The sequence below is a fragment of the Hirundo rustica genome, chromosome 12, assembly GCF_015227805.2.
Source record: "Hirundo rustica isolate bHirRus1 chromosome 12, bHirRus1.pri.v3, whole genome shotgun sequence".
In the NCBI taxonomy this organism is placed as follows: Eukaryota; Metazoa; Chordata; class Aves; order Passeriformes; family Hirundinidae; genus Hirundo; species Hirundo rustica.
This window is the reverse complement of record NC_053461.1, coordinates 7,432,615-7,456,647: the sequence shown is the minus strand read 5'-3', so window position 1 is coordinate 7,456,647 and position 24,033 is coordinate 7,432,615. Positions and strand designations below refer to the sequence as shown.

At 40.3% G+C, this 24,033-nt stretch overlaps 1 protein-coding gene across 9 annotated transcripts in view; it reads right to left on the bottom strand.

Annotated features, from left to right (window-relative positions):
* Window positions 1–24,033, bottom strand: part of ATP2B2 (ATPase plasma membrane Ca2+ transporting 2) — a 393,065-nt gene that overhangs the window by 23,590 nt on the left and 345,442 nt on the right. For all 9 annotated transcript variants that reach the window (XM_040076442.2, XM_058422233.1, XM_058422234.1 and 6 more), the window contains 7 exons: window positions 22,528–22,707; window positions 21,465–21,552; window positions 14,970–15,076; window positions 14,153–14,344; window positions 5,468–5,681; window positions 2,851–3,062; window positions 1,292–1,399 (listed from right to left, as the gene is read on the bottom strand). In XM_040076442.2, the coding sequence (XP_039932376.1) occupies window positions 1,292–1,399; window positions 2,851–3,062; window positions 5,468–5,681; window positions 14,153–14,344; window positions 14,970–15,076; window positions 21,465–21,552; window positions 22,528–22,707 (1,101 nt within the window). The remainder of the gene's footprint in view (window positions 1–1,291; window positions 1,400–2,850; window positions 3,063–5,467; window positions 5,682–14,152; window positions 14,345–14,969; window positions 15,077–21,464; window positions 21,553–22,527; window positions 22,708–24,033) is intronic.

Sequence of the window (24,033 nt, the reverse complement as noted above, 5' to 3'; positions counted from 1 at the left end):
TTCCTTTCTGAGATTATCAAACTGATTTTAGATCTTCTTCCTGCAAGGCCTTAAGCCAAATCCCAACCTCAAGTAATTATCACAGCAGAATTATGTGATAGTGGTGGTTTTCAGCCATAATTGAGCCACTGCATTAAATAATGCATAATTCAGCCATATGCATTAAAAGCTGCTCTGATCTGAGCTTATTTCTAATGAAAAATGAGGCCAAACTGTCGAAAAAAGTTTTGTTTTTTTTTCCCAGAAGAGAACAAATAATCAGATTTGAAAGCAAGCATTTATTCACTACAGTCCCAGCAGAACTACAGCAGAGTTCAATTGCAGTGGGAAATTTCTTGACTCTTCATGGAGGCAAACTGTGAATCTACAAATCTCTTTACATCTGAGAGAAAAAAATGTAACTTCACACTTTTCTTTACTGCACTAGCTGGCAACAACTTAAATACCCTGTTAATACATTCAGAGTTAAAAAATTATTATTATTATTATTATTATTATTGTTATTATTATTATTATTGTTGCTATTATTATTATTATTAACTTTGCAACCTGTGTTTGCACATAAAAGAATAACGCAGAATGTTAACAATACTGATTGTGTCTGTATATCTCTTCCAGAGAGTTAATCCCAATTTATTTAATATCATCTCATTGACATTTGTTTCTTCATCAATATATAATTATATATTAACCAATGATGACGGAGGATATAGCAGAAATTGAAGAGGACACATTAATTTAACTGCCATTTTCTACAACTATAAAAGGCACTCCCTCTTCTGTCCTTCACACACAGAACTAGGTGGATGGAGAATCACTGCAGGAGTATTTTAAAGGCACTGGAATTTTTCTTATGACAGTAGCTAGAATGAAAAATTCAGCAAGGGAATGAGTTGTTTGACCTAGAACTGGAAATCCATCTCAGCTCCAAAACTTTGCCACATCCTACAGGAGGAATTCAGTTCCAGGGAAGGTCAGAGTGCATTTGTCTTTGCGGCATTTTTTGTGACTGAGAGGCTCAAGTTGTGGCTCAACATCTTTCACAAAAAAGCTGAATTGAAGGTGGCCCTGGTGATAGCACACACTTCTAGAAAGGAAAGATGTGAAAACCAAAATAAAACCCAGAGGAACAGAGGGATAAATTATCCTTACTAATAAACCTCTCCTTGAAACTCTCACAGAGCACCTTGGGTTTCAGTAAGGGCTGCACTGGGCACTGGGAGAGAGCAAGGAAATAACAGGAATATTAACAATATCACACCTTTGAATGTGCAGCTTACTGAATGCTTACCTGACCCCACACCAGCTCTCCTAATCCAATAAATACACACCACATCCACTGGTCCAGCTGCAGGGGAGAACAGCTGAATGGTTTTCCTCCAAACTGGACAATTACTATCTACAGAGAGAAGCACGGAGGAAAAGGGGTCAATTTTTCAGAGGGAAAAGGCAACAAAACCAAACACAACTAGAAAAAAAAGAAAAAAACAAAAACCAACACCGCAGAATTTTGGTACCAAAAAACCCCCTCATCAAGACCCACAAACTTCTGCATTCCCAGTTAAAAGTGAGAAAAAGCCATACCAGTTCAGACTAAAATTCCTCAGCCTCACATTTAACAGTGGTCAGTTATGAATGGTCACAAAGAGAGAGAACAGGACAGTCCCCATGTGCTCTCCCAGCTCGTGAGCATTCTAGACTGGGAACTTATTGACCCTGATCCAGTTTATTTTGGAATGTCCATTGCAAGAGAGACTTTTCCCTCTGAGTATCATTTTACTGTGCATTTACAGATGTGTTCAAAGAGAGACAGAAGGTACAGAAAACTCTAGATCTGATGGAGGAAGGGGGTGGGGAAAGCCCACACCTTCAGCAGGATAACGACACATAGAGTCTGAGCAGACTGAGGTTTTGCTAACTGAAAATCAGATATTATTAATATATCTTGTTAATATTTCTGCTACAAAATCAGGGACCTGAAATCACACCCAGAGATTTAAATTGTCCAAGTTTTAAACTCATGATTTTGAATTAGCTGTTAAAGACCATCACTGCAAAGTTCTCCTCCTGTCACTGCTGCCCTTCCTCCAATATTCAGTTTATTGAGGAGTTCCCCTTTTCAAATCACTGCAGCTCAAGTTCAAACTGCTCTTTTCTCCTCCTTCCTCCTCCCAGGAGAAAGGTGTCAATAGTGAGCTGACACTGCAGAGCTGAGTAATAATGACAGATAAAAATATATTTCTGAATTATAGTATCAAATAGTATCAAGTACAGGATGGATGCCAGCAAAAGAACGGATGCAGGAGCAGAAGGAGGAATTCGTAAAGGAGAAAAATTGGGAAAAAATGTGTATTATTGTGATTATGTTCACTTGTGATGGGACAGCAGACTCAGGAGAGGAACATGAGGAACCACAATCCAGGGGCATTATTGCTGGGAATACTGAGCAGCATTGGGAGAAGAACTGTTCAGCATCAGCAGTTTTCAAGGGGCAATAAATAATTGTAAAATGCTTTGTTGGTACACTATTAAACAATTCCTTCTTTAAAAACCGGTGACAATATCAATGATGGCTGTTATCACTGTACATGCTAAGATTAATTTAAGAATTAACCCAGTTGTAAGGGTGAAAAATTCTGTTTTATTAGTATGTCTACATAACATTTCCCATTATTAACACTTGTACTGATTGAGAAAATACATGAAACCAGGTGGTTTAGTATTAAATGGGCCTCCGTCAGCACTTAGATTTAAAATTAAAAAAAAAAAGAAAACACAGATAACAAAAGTCCCAAACAACTTGAGGTGGATTTCTAATGAAAAGTAACTGATTTTTGCCCAGAGCATTACCTGAATGGCAAATGTACCCAGGACAATAGTGCAAAAAATGGGATTTCTGAAGATGCCATCGAAGACATTCCTCTCTCCGTGGATTTTGCGGGCGTTGATCTCATTGAAGAGCTGCATCATGACAAAGGTGTTGAAGATGATGGTGTAGTGCTCAGAAGGAGGGGAGTGAAGTGGGGCATTCCTCCCACTATCAATCTTAAACATTTTCTCACCTAGGTGTAAGACAAAAATAAAAGTTTCCTCTAGGATGAATCAAACCAGTTTCTATTCCCCTTGTTTTCTTTAGCCTGTTCCCTTCTCTGCTCTGCTTTAATGCCTTTCTAGGTAAAACCTTTCTTGCACCAATGAGCAAAACACATCCCAACTGAGCAAGAAGCTTTTCAAATGCTGACTCCTATCTAACTCTATACCTACACAACATTGTCAGTCCTACTCTTATCTACCCAAGCAGGAATTTCTCTGAGCACTCAATTCTTTCAGGTGTAACAAAATCTTAAGGTCATTGCCAGTGTGTTTGAATTTTCTACAGTGGTTAGAAGCCACCCCTCTTCATCAGTTTTTACCCATTTACTAATCCAGTAACATCTGCCAAGAATTGAAGGATATCAATGACAAAAAAACACAGACATTCTTGGTTTAAAATAGACTTGGGATTGATCAACAGCAAGCACTGCTGTTTAGTTTGATAATTTGGCTTTCACTCATAGATCTGACCAATAAAGGAGCAAGATACAACCCATGATGAGTAACTGTAAAAATGCGGTGAGTTTTGAAAAAATAAAGTTTTGTTGTTTTTTTTTTTTTAATACCACAGCCTGACAGGATCAAACAGTGAATTCTGGATTTCTGATGCCTCAAAGACATTTACTGTATGTTCAAACACAATGAATTTCTAAAAAAACCACCACAAACCAACAAAATAAACAAAACAAAACAAACAAAACAAAAAAACACCACCAAACAAACAACAACAACAACAACAACAAACTAAGACAAAAACTTGAGGTACTGGTCTCTGAAGAAACCTCCTACAAAAGAAAGGAAGTATTATTTGATCAAAATAGAAAAAATTCTTATTAATTTGAAATTTAATTATGGAAACACTGAGTTTTGCACATCATGTCACATCAAAGCTGAGCCTTGTGGAGTTTGAAAAGGAGAAGACTATTTCCAAAGCTTATCAGAAAATTGTCTGGGATATGTCCTTCAAAGTATGCAGTTTTCCAAAGACACACAGGAGCAATTAGAAGAGGGAGGAAAATCTTTGTTTGCTTTTCATCTGGCTCAGTATAAGTATTTTAAACCATAAAACTCATCAAAAAGCCATTCTAACTCCACATAAAGTTCACAGAAATTCTTGTTCCAAGATTCATATTACATGAATTATGAGGAGTTTCTTCACCTGTTTTAGAGAACCTGAAATTCCAACTTCCTAATGCAGACATTCTCAAAATTCCCTGTAAATCTAACAATATTAGAGACCACATCTCTTCAGAAACCTGGAGATTCTTTTGGTTTAATTTCACTGAGAACAGATCATCACCTCCTCTGAGCATCCCAAAGAAGCTGCCAGATGGCCATAAAGTGGACAAGACTTTCACAATGGAGCTCAAAAACCTCCTAAAAATCACAAATTTACATTTGCAGTTTATCTGGAAGTCTGTATGTAAGGAAAAAACATTCTTAGAGACAACACAGGTGATTTAACAGCAACTACAAAGTGACAAGGAGACAATACCCAACTGAAAACATCATCTGTCCTCTGAGAGGGTTCCATTATTGTGGAGCAACAGAATCTATTATTAGCTCCTACTATTCCCTGCAGCAAGCAACATTTCTCCTCCTTCCCTCCCCTCTCCAAAATACAACCTATAAAAAGCATCCGTTGCCAGCAAGGCCTGAAGAAGAATCCAGTAATCCAATAAATTAGACTTTTTGCCCCCTTTTAATATCCATTCCAGAAATTAAATGTCAAAGCAGAGTGTTATTTGTATCACTTAATGCTGATCACTTACTTTCCATACCACTTAAGATCAACGTTATTTCTGGACTGTGGACAACACTCTGCTTTCAGTAAAATGGATCTCAATTTTTATTGTGGTTTGGTTTGTGGGGGTTTTTAAATTTGTTTTTACGTGCCTACTCACCACGGCAGGTCTCACAATGAAATTTCAGTATAGAAGCAGCAGGGTGGATACTCCTATTAACCTATTCAACTCCTATTTAGCCCTGTGTGTTCGCAGATAGGTATCACCTCTCCAATGGCTATATTAGCTGTCATATTTCATGCCAACCACTGATTGGTTTTACTATAACTTTGTCGAAAAAATCAATTCCTTCCCAAACTACCGCACAGCACTACGCTGTGTTTCGATACAAACTTTTGCCAAAGCCCAAACCTGTATTTTATGAGGGGAAAAAAGTTCAGTGAGGCCATTCCTAAGGTGACAATATTTGGGAAGTGACCACAACGTGACACCTGCTGTTCTTCCCATCCCATCAACCAGGATGATGAAGGCAGACAGTAAATGCGCATTAATTCGTTACATTTAAAGCGTCCTGACGCATCGGCAGCACAACCCGTGAGCTGAGCACCGAGTCAGGGTGAGCTCCTCACCAACAAAGAGCAGGGTGAAGATGAGGGTGAGCTGGTAGACGGCGTGGCCCAGGATGTTCTTCATCATGGTGCGGGAGATGAGTGGCTTGTTGCGGCCGTAGGGCTTGCGCAGCAGCAGCGCCTCGGTCGGCGGCTCCGTGGCCAGCGCCAGCGAGGCGAACGTGTCCATGATCAGGTTCACCCACAGCATCTGCACGGCCTTCAGGGGAGAGTCCTGAGGGGAAAAACCAGGCGGTTTTGTATTTCCCAGGAAAAGCCTCACTTTCCTGTATTTCCCAAGAAAAACCTTCATTTTTCCCACGGGACTCAGAAATGCCTGTACTGAGCTACCGGGACCCTTCTTCCATTCCTTCTGCAGGGCCAGGAACACAGTGGTCTGAGCAGAGAGAAATTATCTCCCTGCAGGCATTTAATCAGCAACATTTGCTACCACAAAACTCATACCAAGCATGACAGTAACTCTTTATAATGCTTGTTGCAACTCTCTCTGTTCCTTCTTGCATTGTGCTTGAATTTTCAGCTGAATTTAGATATAATTAGAGAATCCAAGTTTCTCTCTTGGAAGAATTTTTTTAATTTTTTTTTTTTTTTTTTTTTTTCCCCCAGAGACAGCTTGAAATTATTAAAAAATTATGGAACAATTACGGTGACATCTTGATACATTACACTTAACTAAGGTCTTTAACAGTAGTGACAAAATAATAATACTTTTTAAAAGCCTGATATTTTGATAAAAAAATAATCTGGAACTTAGTAATCTATATCAAATGTGCAAAAGCAAGACAACCTGTTATATTACTAGTAAAAGGAAAGCATATTTGGAACTATGAAATGGAATGAAAAACACCAAATATTGGTATTGGATGCAGGCTGTGGTTTCTGAAGCAGCTCTCCAGTCACTAGAAGGAGCTCTTTCCTCACACAATCCCGTAAACTGTTCATAATACAGAGGACTTTAGGTCATGCTTAAAAACCCCAAAATTAACTAAATAAAGCAAAGTACACAGACCTCAGGAGGATGTTGGGACAACTCTTACCAGGTTTTGATGTGTAACTCATTGGGGCAGCTGTGAGGAGAGAGATGTTTCAAGGACCCAGGGGATGAAAACAAGAAAAAACAACCTCCTGTGTCTTTAGACTCTGTATAAAACAGGCATTAGCAAGGGCTGCTTCCTGTTCCAAACAGACCATTTTTATCAGATAAAAAAGAATCACCAAAGTAATAAGGCAAAAACATGACAAATTTCGTTGTGAAATTGAGTTACTCTGCTGTGTGAAAGCTGGAAGAGGGAGCACTATTTTTATGTATTTCATTACCATGGTGCTGCAGAAGCAAAGCAAAAAAAAAAAAAAAAAAAAAGAAAAAGTAGAGAACAGGATACAAACCAAAGCAAAGCAAACAAAACTCAAAACTCCCTGAGAACTCTGCCCATTTTTTCAAAGGGTTAAATATTCAGTTTTAATGAAATACCATAAAAGAACAAGGGCCAATATGCATTGAGTATCCCAAGGACTGATAGAAAAGCAGGGTAAGTGCTTTGGTCTCTTGAGCATCTGGTTTAGATTACAACGCTCCCTTGAGATAAAGTATTATTTCCTCTTAAAAACACATTTTTAACACATTTATACAGATTTTGATGCATTTCATTTATTATTTAAAAAAAAAAAAAACACAAAAAACTTTTGGCTTATTCAAAGGGATGGAGAAAAGCAACCTCCTGTTTCTAAGTCTTACAGGCTGGGTTCATCACGGCGAGGAGGACAACCAGCATTAATAGACTGATGACCTCTTGGTTATGAGTTGCATTAACTGGGCTTATCTGGAGAGCTCAGCTCACTCATTTGAAATGCAGCTGCAGAAACAGGAAATGTTCTTTGTTTTTAGAGGTGGATAAAAAACTAAAACGGATCATGACAAACTTCATTCCAAATCGAGACTTCATCCATTTTTATTAACACTACTGGCTCCAACATAGAGAGCAATTGCAGTAAAAAGCAGTTTGTGGCTGGGGCCCACAGACCCTCGATGGGACAGAGATAAAAATGAAAACATCTTTTCTGCTGAAGACTTTTCCTTGTCATATTTTTGCCTGTCTCATTAGTAAGTTTGAGCAACATTCTCTGCTTTGATCTGTTACAATAACTGAATTTCCACTTTGCGCACTAAATTCTCTGTCAATAAAACCAAATTTCCCTATCACATTTAATAGATAGAGTCAGAGATTTAGGTGTCTATCAGGACCTGCCATATTCCCAGCAGAACGGAAAAGGCAGGTTATTTCAGTCTCTAAATCACACAACTGTAATTGGCAGTCATCGGTTTTGGCAACAACACTTTGTCACCATTTTACACTGCCAATCACCTTGGGTGCCTGTGGTGCCCCTAATAATTATCTATTATTGGCAGTGCTACACTGCTCAGTCGAGTGTGAGCTCATTCGAGGCTGAAGCCAAAACATTAAATACACATTAGTCTGGGCAGAGAGTGGAATGAAATTGCCACTGCAACTCCATCTGATTTCTGATTAGTTGGTGGAAACTCAGGAAAATACATATCAGCTAAGGGGCTCAGGCTTCCACCGCAGATTTTAGTCACTTGTGCAAGTGGGATGCAAATCAACCTTCTTTTCACTGTTTTAGCCACTAACTGACCAACCAATTGTTCTTAATTCATTCTCTGAAAACTTTGGGGAGGTGAACCACCCAAAATCACCACTTATTCATCAAATTCCTTTCACTCGACCTTGGAATAGGTTAGCCTTGGCCTAGAGGTAAAAGGAAAATGTCCCTTAAATCAAGTGATGTTACACTTCATCTTGGAAACACTTAAAAGTACAAATTGCCAAAGGCTGGAAATAAACTACAAATCTTTTGTGACATGCAGAGCCTCACAAATTTTAGAGCTTGTTACTTTTGATTTAGATGACAAGCTGCAAGGGGACAAAAAGGTATTTTCACCCTTACCTCTTTACTCCCGTTTGCCAGAGAACACACGCAGGGATTCATAAAAATGAACATTTCTAGGAGTTACCTTTTTATACATTAATGCAAAAAAAAGCCACTGTGCTGCTAGATCACACTGTCTGCTAATTGTATGAAGTGGCAACCTCAATTCCATTCCCATGCCTTGCCAAAACAAAGCTAAACAGCACAGACTTTGATTTTATATTACAGGTTTTTCAAGTTTGCCAGTGCTCTTATTTTAGATTTGTCAAGTACAGTTCTGCAGTAAAACATTATAACCATGTAAATTACTGCCTTATATATGTAAGTATAGATCATCCTCATTTTTTTGAACAAGATCTGTAAAAACAATCAGTGATTCATGCAGGAGTTCATTACTACAGTGCCTTTTAATTAACATTTAATTTTCCAAACATAAGGTCCTATGGAGTCACTGTTTTCAGCTCCTAATGTCTGCTAAAACATTAAGTCTCTCTCAAAGTTCAAGAATAATAATTTGAATGTAAAATGTTAAAACACAGCCTTTGTCTTCCTTTTCCTCGGTGCAACCTTTTTGAAGAGTTACAATTGCCTCAACAGTTAGAGCCACAGACCGAATCTGTCACGGAGAGAAACCTGCTTGCTTCATGGCTCCAGTAAAAAAACTGTTTCCATTTGACTGAGCTGCATTTTAAAATCTTCATTTCGTTCTTACCCAGATCACTTTGAACAGCTCCAACCGCAGCGAGCTGATATCCTCTGGGTGCTGTGGGGGACAGGGGGCAGGCTGAGCCCATACAGAGCTCTATAGGACACCCAGAGATGTGGAGCAGTGACTCACTGCAAGCACAAAACTCACAGGGATCGTAGGCAGAGCTCCAAAGAACCACCCTCACTGAATCAGTCAGGGGCTCTGCAAAACTGTTATTCAGACAATGAAGTCAGAATGTAAAAGTTTGTAACTCATAAATCCACTGGAAAAACAAATGATGGATTTAAGCTGAGGCAGTGACTGCAGAAGAGGAAGGACAATTCTGCACGAACTGGTCAAGACCCCCACACCTTGATCACACTAAAAGTGTGCAATGGGCACCATAGGGAAGGCAGCAAGAGGAAACTGAATGAGGTTTATTTATAAGGTTAATGAGCCCAGCTCAGCTGCACTGAGCCACACAAACATCTCTGGGAGAAACCAGAGGTGTGAACTCCTCCAGGGTCTGTGCACACAGAGATACAGAGCTAAAACTGATGCCTTATATTTGAGCTTTCATGTTTTTCAGATTCTGTGCTGCCCAGGGTGCAGTTCTGAGCTCACATTCAGGGTCACTCAGCTCTCTGCACACAGCAGGGACATAAAACAAATTCTTTTCCTGCTGGACACCAAGGACAACTTTCAGGGCCCAAAAGCACAAACAAGGGTGGCTGGAGGGAGGAACAAGAAGGATGGGACCTCACAGCCTGGAGCTGGAATTGGACAATTAAACCCCAATATGCAAATGGACCAAAACTTTAAAAAGTGTGAGACCTCATGACCGTTTGTCCATTTTGTGACCATTTTGTGTTCACCTTGGGTACAGCCCTGGCCAGGCTCTTGTCCTGCCCAAGGTGTATCCTAAAGGCTTTTCAATAAATATCTAGTTTATTCTCCAGCTCTGTCCAGTCTCTTTTTCAGGTCAGCCTGCCCCTGCACCCCATACTGAGGGCTCCTGAGTCAGCTTCCCACCAGAGATTTCTCCAAGCTCTGTTCTCCTGGATGACCCAGATCTCAGAGCGTCTTACATAATTACAGACTCACAACACAGAAGTTCATTATTAGCTGAAAATTCAGATCTTGTGGCTCATAGACTGAGCTGCTGTAAACTGAAACAGGGCCCCGTGTAAGTGAGATCCCTTGGAGGGGTGGCCGTGGCAGCAGCTGTGCTAAGCTTGTCAGCAGGTGACACTGGATCTGTAATTCTTATGCTGCTTAGAATATGGCTGCTGTCACCTTAACATGACTTCGTGCTGAGAGCTGGGGAGACAAGAGGAACAACCACTGGCATTGGTCCTGTGTATAGTAAGTTTTTGACAGCCCACTGGTTGTCCTGCATGAGCTTTATCTGGCACTGGAGCAGCGCAGAGGGTCACAGACACTTTGTACATATCACTATCTGCTGAAACAGCAAGCCAGGACAAAACAGAAATCCTAGATATGGTAGATATTCTCTAACAGCAGCATCTTCTTGAAGCAGGCATTGGGTAGATGAAAAATAAAATTATATTTGCTTAAAATTAACAGAATTAAACTAAACAGCAGTTCTCTGAAGTGGAATTGGCAAGGACCCTCACTTCATTAATCCATTTGAGGAAAAAAGCAGCAGATTATTAAAATGGCCATTAATGGTCCCAGGCTCTGCCTGATGTTTTTCCTAAACCTCTCCATGGGCCTCCCAAGGTGTTCTGGACCAAATAAATAATCTCCTGCATGAGCAATGCACTCTCTGGGCACCCCTTGGAGGGCTGGCTTCACTCCCACCACACTCACACAGTCATCAATTAATTCATTAATATAGAATTGTGGTGATTTCACTTGGAGTCCTGCAGGGAGATGACCACGTCCTCATATTTACATGTACACCAGAGAAATTGCAGCATCAAGACTGAATAAAATTAAGCCCATTAAGTTGCGAAGCACAGGCCAAGTGCTAAAAAAAAGATTAGTCTAAGCAAAGATTTTATTGTCTTTGTACTTCCTTTAAGCACAAACCAAAAAGAGTGGGTGAGTGTAAAGGCAGCTTCCTCCTGAAGCATCCCAGTTTGCTGGTTCCAAACCGCAGAACAGATTATTTGAGAGGTGGCATGAGAACAGAACAAATGTTACTTCCTAGTGAGAATTTTTCTCATTCTAGATATGAAACGTCACCAAAAGGAGAGCCTGTGTAATGTTAATTAACCTGAATATTAGTGATGGACTGAAATTATATTCTGTGCACCAGAGAAAGCCAAACTGACCACCTAAATCAAAGGAAAACTCAGTCCAGTGTGGATTTTGTTCGTGTTCATTTTGAAGGTCACAAGAACCTGTGCTGCCTTTTGAAAACTATAGACTTAAGCTCCGTTTGTTTGTTAAAGACTAAAACATTTTAGTCAAAATCTTTCAGTCAGACCTGTGCACAGTTCTGCAGATTTGGATGTACATGTGTGCACCTAGACTGCTGTAGGCAAGTTTTTTTTGGTAGAGTCCTGCACTTTGTGCTGGAGCTATTTTCATAGCAACCAGAGGGTACAGCCTGTTCCCAAGTGCAATTTTTAGCAAAGCTTTCAAGCCAAACAGAATGTCCTTTGGCTGGCTGGAGTCAAAGCCTAACACAATAATGTGCATTTGTGAGGCAAAATCCTTCTTGAATGAGACAGAACCGGGAGCAGCTCGAGATTATTCACTCTGAGCCTAAACAGTGGCAAAGGACAGAACTGCTGCCTTTCTGCTTCCATTTCCACTTCAGCTTCTCCCACACCTTTCCTTTGGGCTTGCATCTTTACTGCCAGATTAAAGAATTGCACAAGAATCTGCTGGCAAAGCAACCCAGGAGCTCCAGGAGTTGCCCACTAAAACCTGTGAGCAGGGAAACAGGCCCAAGGATGGGCTCACAGACCTCTGGGGCAAGAGAAATGCACTGGGCATGATCCAAATCCTTCTAGAAGCCAAAGGAGTGATTCAAAGGATGAAAAAAGCTCCAAAATTAAAAAGGGGGATATGCTTGTACTGATAATGCACTTCACATCCACTCAGACTTGATTTAAAATAGTCCTTGCACTGATCCAGCAATGTTTAACCTCTTCAGGGATGAAAAACTATTTGGTTAACAACTGGAATGAGTTTCCCTTCATGCTTTCACAAAACAACTGAAGAAATGCTAGGCATTGACCATGAATTTTCACCTTAGACAAGTATTTATAGTCAGACACTGATTGTCAATAAAATCAGTTCCAGTGATGGTGCTGTCATCACCCTGCTGTCAGCGCCTTGTTCTGGATGGTTTTGTACCGCTTGTAAAAACCTCAGAGTTTTACTCCTTATTCCTGTGTTACCAGCAGCAACCATTTCACAGCTGGACATTTTCTCAATATGCTGGAAAATATTTCCAAAGGGAAATTCATCCAGCTTTGCTGCAACACCACAAATTCTGTCCCTCAGCACAGGCTCAGTGGTGACGAGGGACCACCAAGGCCTCTGAATGTCAGCCAGGGCACAGGAGAAGTTTGACCTTGTGGGTTTGTTAAGGTTCCTGGGTTTCTGGTTGCAAGGATCAATTCCACGATTCCAATGTAAGTTTAGCCTGGAGCAGAGCTGATGACTTATTCATTGCTTTGCTCAGGTGTGTCTGGGCTGAAATGTACCTGCTGAAACAGGTATGGGCACCTGGGAGATGCACCATGAGGGAAGCATCAGCTTTCCCACAGTGCATACCCATCCAGGGAGGCATTTTGTGACAACTCCTGTCTGCAGCATCTAAAATTTACATTATTTTAGGGACTGACAGAACTAAACCCCACATTTTGTTATTTTCTCTTTAAAACAAAAACCTTACGCTGTACTGCATATATCCTGTTTACTCTCTAGAGGAAAATTTGCAATTTGAGAAAAAAACATGTTTGCTTTGAGATATACTTCTTGAAAATGACCTGGACATGTTTCATGTGAACCAGGATTGCACTGAGGGATTAATGGAGTGGAAGAAAGAGAGGTCTAAGTCCAACTCCATGTGTCATTTAATTGGTTTGTCATCTGCATATGAAATTAAAAATAACTGCCTGAAAGCAACAAAATAATTTTATCAGTCAAAAAGATTAGGGTTACTTCAATGTGTCAGCATTGCTGTCTTGAACACAACCTCATTCCATAATGCATTAAAAAAAAATGTATTTATTAGTGAAGTATTCTGAGAGGAAAAGGCAAATTCACATAACCTGTTCCTTTCCCTATCTATGGAGTTTTCTGTTTGACCACCACAGCACAGGGATGACAACTCCTAAAAGCGAGTTCCTTTGGGAAAAAGAACGGATTAATCCAGCTTGACGTCAGCAGCTCTTTAACCTTCAGCAGCCTGGTCCTTGGAATGCTCAGGAGAATTTCCAAAGGTTTTGATGCCATGACAATTTTTTGCCTTTTCTTTTACATATCTTTTATGTATTCTCAGTGCCCTTAGCATGCATGCTTGTAGTTCCTTAAGTATGATAACTTAACATAGCCCTGATATTCTGTTAAGCCAGAAAACTAAACATCCTAATGGCCTTGCAGTTTGAGGCCAGAAAGCCCTACGCTATCTTGAAAAACCAAGGTCCCCTCTAAAAGACATCCTGTAAACCAAGATTAAGCCCATCCAGGAAAAAATACTTCAAGATAAAAAGATGTCACGCTGTTCATTCAAGCATCTCACTGGGGCATCTTTGCTAGATATGCTAACTTGCAAGGTCTATAAAATTGTATACACAATCCATTGTGTGCACGCATTTCAGCGTGCTCCACCTTAGTGAAGTATAAAAAAGTCCTAATTAAATTCCATAAAAATCCTTATTAATACCAAGGTAAAAACCTTTTATCCCTTAACCGTGTCTAACTCTTCATTTTAGGACCAAGGAAAAGGTATCAGTTTACTTGCTGCGTGCCAAGCGGGAATCAAACGCAAGGCCCCATCCGCTGGGAGCGAGTGGGTCTCTGGAGGATCCCAGGATTTCAGCAGGATCCCAGCAGGAATGGCTCACCTGGGTGATGCAGGCGCCGGTGAAGGCCACAATGACAGCCACAATGTTGACAGTGAGCTGGAACTGCAGGAACTTGGAGATGCTGTCGTAGACGTTGCGGCCCCACATGACGGCCTTGACGATGCTGCTGAAGTTGTCGTCCGTCAGGATGATGTCCGAGGCCTCCTTGGCCACATCTGTGCCAGCGATGCCCTGGGGAAAGGGGTTGGGAATGAAATTCCCTGCTGGACAGCACAAATCTTCCTAGTCAAAGCCTACAGCTTTTTATATTTCTTGGAACTTTGCTAATTCGGCCTGGTTTTGAAGTGAATTAGGCCACAGAAAAGGGAACTGAGAGAGAGCAGAGGAATTCATATGGTGATGGCTTTGAGTATTTTATCAGCTTAAGGACTGCTGATTGTCTGAGTTATTTTTGTCATTGATGATGGGTTGTTATTATCCATGAACAGAATTGCTAACAAAAATGAGAATTATGCGTCTTTATATATAGCCAGAGTATGCATAGAAGACACCTTTCAAGTTAGTGGTGGATTTTACCACAGCAAAAAAGAACTCCAGTGTTATGAAGAAAAAGTTCATTTTTACACATGGGCACAGGATTCTGCATAAAGCCAATAATTAATTAGACAAACTCCTGAAGAATTATCAAAACAAGCAGTGCCAGTGAATCCAAGTGAATTAAAGGATTATGAGTCTACATAATGTGTTCCCACCAATATATTCCTTCACTGACAAGTAATAACTAAGCAACTACACATTTAATGAATGGAAAAGCCCTTACAGCAAATTCATAATGGCACAAACATCAAGATTATACCATTGCAAATCCAACATCAGCTTTTTTAAGTGCTGGTCCATCGTTGGTTCCATCCCCAGTCACAGCGACCACCTGCCTCTGTTCCACCTGTGTGCTGTCAATAATACCTGCAAAAAATGTAAATATGGGGGTGTGTTTACAGACATTTATGGCCAATAATTAGCAAAATAAAATGTCCCTGTAAAAAAGCATCGTCTGTATAATACAGATTGGATAACACCACACTGTTTTACAGAGATCAAAAAGGGAGATCTTTAAGGAAAATAATGATGAAAGCTGTGGCATCACCACCATCCACTACTGAATACCACCATTAGAATTTACATGGAAAGTTCTGATCCTGCATCATCAACACATCAACAAAACCTGCACAGGCTTCAAAGGGAATGAGAACAGCTAATTATGTCCTTTTGGCAGATTCCTGCTATTTAAAGTTTTGTGTCACAGCCCAGCACTGATCAAACATCGATGGAAAGGATTTGTCAAAAACTTAAGTTCATGTTTAGGGCCCTCCTAAAGTGGGACCCAGCTGTAATATCAGCTTTACTAAGAGGCCTTCTTACCCTAAAGATAACAAAAGTCATTGGTGAATTTTATTTAGCTGGAGAATTTTAGCAGCAGTGTTCAATTCTGCCAAACAATGATTAAGGAGATATAAACTAATTCTTTAAATTCTGGAATGAAGCATTTTAATAAATAGATATAATAAAATAATTTCTACTTTCTTTTTGAGATCATTTGAGAGAAATAAAAAACATTTTTCATTTGGTGATTTAACTTTTGCACACAAGGTTTCAGGGAATTATTTTCTACTTATGTAGACAGAGAAAGTCAGGAAAATAATGAAGAATTTTTCAGAGCCTACAGAAGCAGCTTAGGTTTTTTACAGGATGAAGATCATTCACCACTCATGTTTCTATTTCCATGTCAGGGTCCATTTGAGTACAAATCCAGAACACAGGATTGTTGTGTAAGATCCAAGAGCACTTTTCCATATAGATAACTAAGGGGAGGAAAATGACAGAATTCCTTTTGCTAAAACATTTTGCGCAAAGTCGTTACCTCCAAAAACAATTATCCAAACCTACCCAGTGTGAAAACTTTCACCCTGCTCTGAAGAAAAAAAATCCCTCCCATATCAGATAACCGAGGAGAAATAGGAAATTGCAGATTACAGAGCAATAGCTGCCTCTTGGCAAGGTTCAGGCTTATCAGGCACCAGAAGACTGCAGTGCCCTGTGCAAGCAGTTAGTGCCCTGTATTTTTCAGACTTATGAAAATGAGAAAAAAAGCCCTATTCACTTTCCACTGGTAGTATGATCTCAGAAAAATGGAAATTACTCTGATAAGATCTTATAATCAGAGCTTTCAGTTTGTTGGGGTGATTTGCCTTTGGTATTGCTAAATAAACAGGAACATCATCTGTCACTACTGTGAAAAGCATTGGTCTTGCTATTAACACATCCTTTGATCTTAAATTAGTAGTTTAAGGTTCTAAAAAAAAAAAAAAAAAAAAAAAGGTCATTAAAATCTCTGTCTCATTAAGGTATTAACAGCTCCAAAGACATCAACAGTATCTGCTCACAACTGGGTTCCAAGTAGAAGCACAACCCAAATCAAGTTGAAGAGGCTTGAACAAATGATCTGTTAATAGAGATAAATGGATATAAATAGTGACTGTTGATGACTGTGCCACCAGCTGCCCTCCATCAACCAATCCCTGGGTGCTGCCAAGTCATTCACAGGGTTTAGCAGCCATTCACAAGGTTTAGGAGACATTTTTATCCCAAAAAACCCCAAACTATGCAGCCAGGATGAGCCCAACACTGCCCAGAGCACAGACCTGAATGCAGCCATGGAAATCAGACATAAAAAGGTCTCACTGAGCCCCAGACCTTCCTTGCAGTGCCCACTAGGAGTGCCACAAGAAATACATGGAATTCTTGGGATGGATTTCACCACTACCCATGGAAGAGTGAAGGACTTTGCAAAACTCCTGTCTGTATGTCAGACAAATTTCTAAAACGGAGCAGCAGTGATTATTTGGGATTCAGAGGATTTATCACAGCTCTACCAACACTCCCTGCATTCTGCCTTCTCTTTTTAATCTGCTCCTCCTCCCTGTTTCCTCACACTGGTGAGTGCTTGCCTTCTTTCCAGCACGTGTCTCCTTCCAAACACATGAAGGTTTGTTTTTAATATTGTTACTGGCTGTGATAAAGTTTCACCTCAAGAATTTTCTCCAGTACTGAGAAATGTGCACAGATAAAATTCAGTGTGAGGAGACCAAAGAGAAGAAGGATGCCCAGGAAGGGCTCTCCCTCTGCATTCCTGAGCTGTGGGCATCAACCTCTGGTGTGATCACAGAAAAATGTGACTGGAAGCATGAGCTGCCAGGCTGCCAGTAAAGAAAACACTCCCTGGCCTTTGCACTCAATCTAAAAGAAGTTCCGGTACTAATTAATTATGTCTAACAACCAGGAAATTTCTTCCAACTCTACAGCTTTATTCCAGTTGAATGCTAATATACAGAATTTTAATGAGAACAGGTTTTCATGGGGAATTCTTCTGCTCTTAGCAAAGCTTCCTGCCAAAACAGCCTTTGCTCTTTCATTGGCCTCTTCCCTCATGTTGAGCTGTTTGGCCATGACTTTCTTCTGTCAGAAAGAATTTCATTCAACAGCCCCACGAGCACACCTAGAGCAGAACATGACAGCGTGCTTCACACAGGAATCCCGCTGATGTGGCAGGAATTTGGGCAGGAAATTTGGGCAGGAATTTGTCCTGCAGCTTGCATAAGACACAAGTCTCTTAGAGCAAGCAGCTTGTGTCAGATGAGGGCAAAGACCAGATTTAAAACAACCATGCAGAGCTGTCAAGAAGGGCTCTAAATGCATAAGCCTGCTATAAAAAGTACAAAATACAAGATAAAAACTGAAATATATCCTCCATCTCCAACCTTCCTCCCATTTAACACTAAGTAAGCATTAAATCAAATCCACTCAGGATAATAACTTAGGGAATGTTAACCAACAATGTCTCTTCTGCACCCGTGGCTCAGCTCAAACCCTTCACAGCCAGACCCAGGTTCTCCCTCTGTCACAGGACAAATGCAGCTCTATTTAAATAACCCATGCTTGGCACCCTTAGAGTTGCATCAGTAATAAACTCCTGGGGAAAAGAAAAATAAATAAATAAATAAATAAATAAATAAATAAATAAATAAATCCTGGTTTAGAGATTTCTTTCTGTCTCAACTGCTTAAAACAGGCAGGAAAATTCAGCTCCAGCTGAGGATTTCAGAGCTGGAGCCCATCTCAGGGTTAGAGAGGCAGGAAAGCTGATTCTCCCACAGGCTCACCCAGATTTGTGTTTCTCTGACCAGCTAAACATAGGTACAGCCATGTATTTTCATAAGCACGTCCTCTTTCGGTTAGTTTTTAATACTTCCAAACTTTTGGAAGCTCCCTGTTAACGTAACAAGAATTTGCAAAGTCTGTCTGAAGGAGAAAGCTCAAATTTATTTCAGTAACATGCTTGGGTACCTGCCTGGAGAGAGCTTTAAAGGTTAAAATAAAAATGTTCTATATGGCATTACAGACAGCATTGGGAATCAAGAGAAAACTCCTCCCCAAAGTTCAAGATATCAAGTAATACAGTTTTCTGTATTTTTATTATTCTACCCATTTCATGGCTTTCCACATTAATGAGGTTATGAACATACCACCACACCATGCAATAACAGTTGAAATATTTTAGTAATTAAGGGCAATTATTAAAAATGTTTTCTTCCTAAAGTTCCCCTTCTGTTTGATAACAAATTAGGCCTACATGAGAATAGTTGTTTTTAATACCAACACCACCAAAAAAAAAAAATTATAGTCTAATTTAAATATGTTGAAAGGCTTCTTTAATTTGTAAACTGAATATTTCTTTGATTTTTTCTATACATTCTGATGATATTTCCCATCAGTGTTAAACGTTTTTTTCCCACAGTGTTTTTAAAAGATAAACTGACAATATTGAATTATTTCAAAATAGCTCTGTAACCTCCCATCAGTATAAATGACATGTGGTTTTACTTGTTATACTTTGAAATAGAGTTAAAAAAAATTAAATAATACCAATAGGTGTCTTTAAACCCATCCCAAATTGTTTTTCAGTGGGACTGAGATTTTGGCTTCGCTGAAGAAATTTGTGATGATAAACCATTCTGATGGGTGTTTTTCCAATCTACCTCTACTTCAAAGCCAGAAGTATTTGACTGCAAGTGTGTGCCCAGGCTGAAATGCTGAACCATGTCTTTCTCTGGTCCCTGAGCAGTAGCGAAAACAAAAGTGAAAAACAAAAATGATCCTTTTGCTGGGTGGGACTGTGCTATGTTAAGGAGAAAAAAAGATTCCCTCAAGCAGCTGTATGTCATTAAAAATTAAATATTAAAAAAAAAGTTTATTTTCTGATGTGTGTTTTTAGCCTAGAGCAGATAGAATACATCAAAGGGGAGAAAAATCCTCTCAATCCCTCAAGTGTCTCAGAAAAACATAACATTTTAACAAGAGGCCCAAAACTAGTGAACATTTAAATAGTTTCTTGTAATTTTTAATGGCCCTTGGAGAATTACCAGCCAAAAAATTCCACCATGGTTTCCACAAACTTGTTCTTGAACTTTGCTAAGACACTTAATTGCTCTCTCGACCTTGTCACATCATCAAAACATTAATTGTGGGCTTGCACGTGGCATTCAACAGAAGTAAATATCTTTTGGGCTGTCCAAGTGCGTATGCTACAAAGCATCAGCTATTTGTTGTTCCTTTTTTCTCCAGCTCTCTATCGATTTCAATTACCCTGGCAGGCAAAGGTTTCCTTCTCCTCTTGAGGGAAAATCCTGAATGATTCAGACAAGCGCTCCCAAGGGACTTGGTTAATCCACTTAATGAAACACAAATTGTTGTGTTTCTGAAACAAATCAGCTGTTGGGCTGAACAAGGGCTGTTCTCTGAGAGCTGGAACACAGGATTTAAGATGCACTGGTGGGGAGACTTCAGCTGACCTTGCACAGGTCCAACACTGACCCATGGAGATAAAAATGCTCTCCAAACTTTTCCAATCCTATTGGAGCACACCTCCCCCAGAAATGTATATTATTTATTAGTGACACATAGGTACTGCCATACTGATAAATTGTCCACATTATAAGATATACATATAAAAGGGTGTGATGGAGACGATACACTCTGTTTCTATCCAGCACCATGCCAGAGTTCCCTGGAATGATCTGTATTTCCACCTGGCCTCAAACCCAAAGGACCCAACTGATCCAATCTTCGAATTTACAATGGAATTTGTGCTCTAAAGTCATTTAGGCATTTTTGAAAATTGCATGATGCTCAAAAGCCTTTGTAACCAGTCATGTATGGAATTGTAGAAACAAAACCTAAAGGATTTCCGACCTAAATGCGGATTATTGTTGGAGTAGTCAGCCAGCTGAAAACAGGTAAGTGATCAGATGGATCTTCGACTGAACTTTAGCTGCTCTAAGAATTGCTAAAAAGGGCTCTCCAGACTCCAGGGCCTAAGTAAAATATTCCATCTCTTTCTTCATCAGGAAGCCAGGAAACAGCAATCTGCTGATGGGGCTTCCACCTGAGCATGGCCAAAAATGAGGTTATTCCTGCTCAGAAACTGCCTGATTTCATCAGCCATGGGGTTTGAGCCTCAAAGTCGACTGAATAAGATGTGGAGTCACCAAAAGAAAAGAGAAAACTGCAAACCAATCCCTCTTTAATGGGAGCATTCCATCTACAGACAGCATGGTGAGAGAACGGAGTTTGTATGGTGCACGTCCTATAGGACAGATTCTAAAAACACAGGAATCTAAAGGAAGCCAATGCAAATCACACAATTAGATGAGCCTATAGGAAAAATGGAATTGGCTGAAAATCCCCATCTCCACTGGGCAGCTCCCAGTTCCACCATCTCAATAACTGTTGTGACATGAAAAGGTTTTGGTTTTTTTTCTCTCTGAATACTCTTAAGATAACTGTCAGAGAAGAGATGCACTGGAGTGACTGGATTCACTCTGAATGAGATTGCTCTTGTTTCCCTCATAAAGCAGTGCAGGCAAAGACAAAATATGTATGTCCCCTCTTGTTTATATTTTGTTTCCCAGCAATATTTTCTTTCTGCCCACCAAATTTTCCCTTCCCAGCTCGAGCCTCATTCCAATTAAAAGTCACAAGGCAAATATGAGATTGCCTAAATCCACTTGCCAGGTATTTCTCTTATTCCTGCCAAGGAGTTTCCTATCATTTTCCACATCCAGGCTGAGGTAGAACACAAACACAAGAAAGAACACAGAACTTCCTTGTGTGTTTACTTGATGTGCAAGTAAAGATGACAACTCAGGTGGATTTGCAACAGTGAAATCAAAGCAGATGATATGCTTCAACACCTTTATCATTGATCTCCACCCCCACAAAAGCAGTTTGCACCCACCTTTCACCAAAGTGTGTTTGTCCGTGGGGGAAGAGCGAGCAAGAACCCGGAGCTTTGGCCAGATTTTGTCAATCCGCTCCTGCTCGATCTGCAGGGGGGAACACAAAAGAAAACCCAAACAGTAAAACCACCGGCCTGTGATATGCAGAATTTTTGTCACTGTGTCTGAAAATTCCCCTCATTGCTCAAACATGCAGCTTTTCTCCAAAAGCACCGAAAAATTCCAGCAGCCATCAATGCTGCACATGGAGACAAGGCCAGTACTAACAGGGCTCAGCTGCTGGCTAACACAGGTAAATTCTTCCGCAATACCTAACCAGCCTTTCTTATTATCTTTATGGATAATGCCAGCCAGAATCATCACCCTAGATAAAGGATAAAGTGCAGTTTCTCCAAGATGATCGAACCTGTTTACAAGTTCGTTGTTCTACTCCACATGAGAACTCAAATAATTCACTCGGCACCAATAATGGCAAGATTTTCTTGTGCAGCAACAGGAACAAAGCCAAACCAGTTGCATTTATTAACATTCCCAGGGTTCCACCTATCAATGCAGAGAGTAAATGACTGTATCCACTCATTTATGGTGGACTCAAGAGCCAGCATAGATTTTTCCTTTTTAGAACTGTGTTTGAGCTCCATCTTTGATGAGGAGTTTAAAAAATCTTCCAAAGGACAGATTTTTTTTATTGCAAATCATTGCTGTGAGTACATTAGCAAAAGTGGAATAAATTAAAGAAAACACAGGAGCTGGTTCACAGTTCAGACTGCATTTTTAGGAGCAAAATTGCTGTTGACTTCCTTCTCCTCCTTGCCATAAACCTGCTTTAATAGGCGTAGTTTTCATTTCTTGTGGAGTAGTGCAGTGGTTCTAAAAGCTGCAGAATTAGGCCAGCATGAAACTGATTCTGGAAGAGTAAAGACTGGAATTTCACTGCAGTTTTGAATTGCAAAAATTTAGTGGGAGAAAAACCCATGAATTTTTCCAAGTAGTCTTGTGTGTCTTATGAGGCACACACCACTGCAGGAGAACATCCCGGTGTTTTCACTGGATTTTATTTACCTCTCCCTTCTCATTTCGGATCCTCCTGTTGAACTCCTTCCCCTCGAGGCAGAGGAAGTCCTCTCCTGGGTGGATGATGCCACATTTGATGGCGATAGCACGTGCAGTGTTGATGTTGTCGCCGGTGACCATGCGCACAGTGATCCCAGCTCGCTGGCACTTCCGGATGGCTTCTGGCACCTGCAGATGATGCCTAGCATTTCAGCTTTTATATTTTTCAAATCCTGTACTGCATTAGTACATAACTCTAAACTCCATATAAAGAGTTATTTAACTGTCTTCAGGTTTTGGTCAGAGAAAACAATCCCTCTGGGCCTGGAACTCAAGGACACCTCACTGCCTCCTGCCCCGAAAAGTAGAAACAAAAATGAATGGGGAGGAGCAAACTGGGGTTAAATTACTTCATTACCTGCAGCTGTAATTGGAGGATTAACCCCTGATATGTAAATGGACCAAACTGATAATTGTCTGAAAAACCCGTGACCATTGTCCGTGCTGAGTGCAGCCCCTGGGAGGCTCTGACTGCCCAAGGTGAGCCTGGTGAAGGCCTTCAATAAATCCCCACTTTATTCTCTGAACCTTGCCCAGCCTCTGTTCTAGGGAGACACCCCAAGGCATCACAGAGAAACAAGGCAAGGGCAAAGAGAACTCCTCGATCAGAGAAAAAACACAAGGCAGGTGTTCCCATCCAGAAAAAAATCAGGCTAAGAAATGCCTGAAGCAGAAAGAGGAATCAGATGTGTTTTATTGTTGACTTGACTGTTGTGGAGTTGGGGTTACTCCACAAGCAAGGCAAATCTTGTACAAAGAAGCACAAAAAATATCTTTATCCCAGGATTTCCAAGAAAATCCCTCCATCCTCAGAGTATGTCTCAGGACATTCCGTTTGCAGGACTCTGCCAACACACATCACAAAATCAAGGGCAGAACTCAGGGACAGAGATCTATCTCCCAATTTCTTCACCTCTAACTGGGAATATTTTCCCCACAAATTGTACGCCCTGGAAAAATTATTTAGCCCTGAAGCCTTTTAGTGATGTGAAATAGGTTTCTATAGGGGAATGCACAATCAGGTTAAATTTGTTCCTTAATCTAATGACCCCTGATCTCCCAAGTTTTCACATTAATAATCCTGCCTAAATCCCATTAGACAATTGTAAATGCTTTTGGTATCCAATGGAGCTGGGGCGACTCTCATGCATAGGACAGGACAGGACAGATTCAGATGGAAATCTGGAAAACCATCCCAGTGGATGGACCATGAAGGAGAAAAATAAATTACAGCACAAGCAGTAAAAAGGGGTTATTCCCATGAAGTGTCAGTCCTGTTAAACAGGGTCAGGAGAGGACAGCCCCATTTGCAAACACATCTCAAACTCACATTTAACTGGAGAAATCATTCTGTTTCCCTCTCCTGTCATTTTCTGGACAGCTGGTGGGTATCTTATTTAATAGTGTGTACAGTAATTACAGTTAAAATATTGTTCATATTTTTTTTATTGCTGT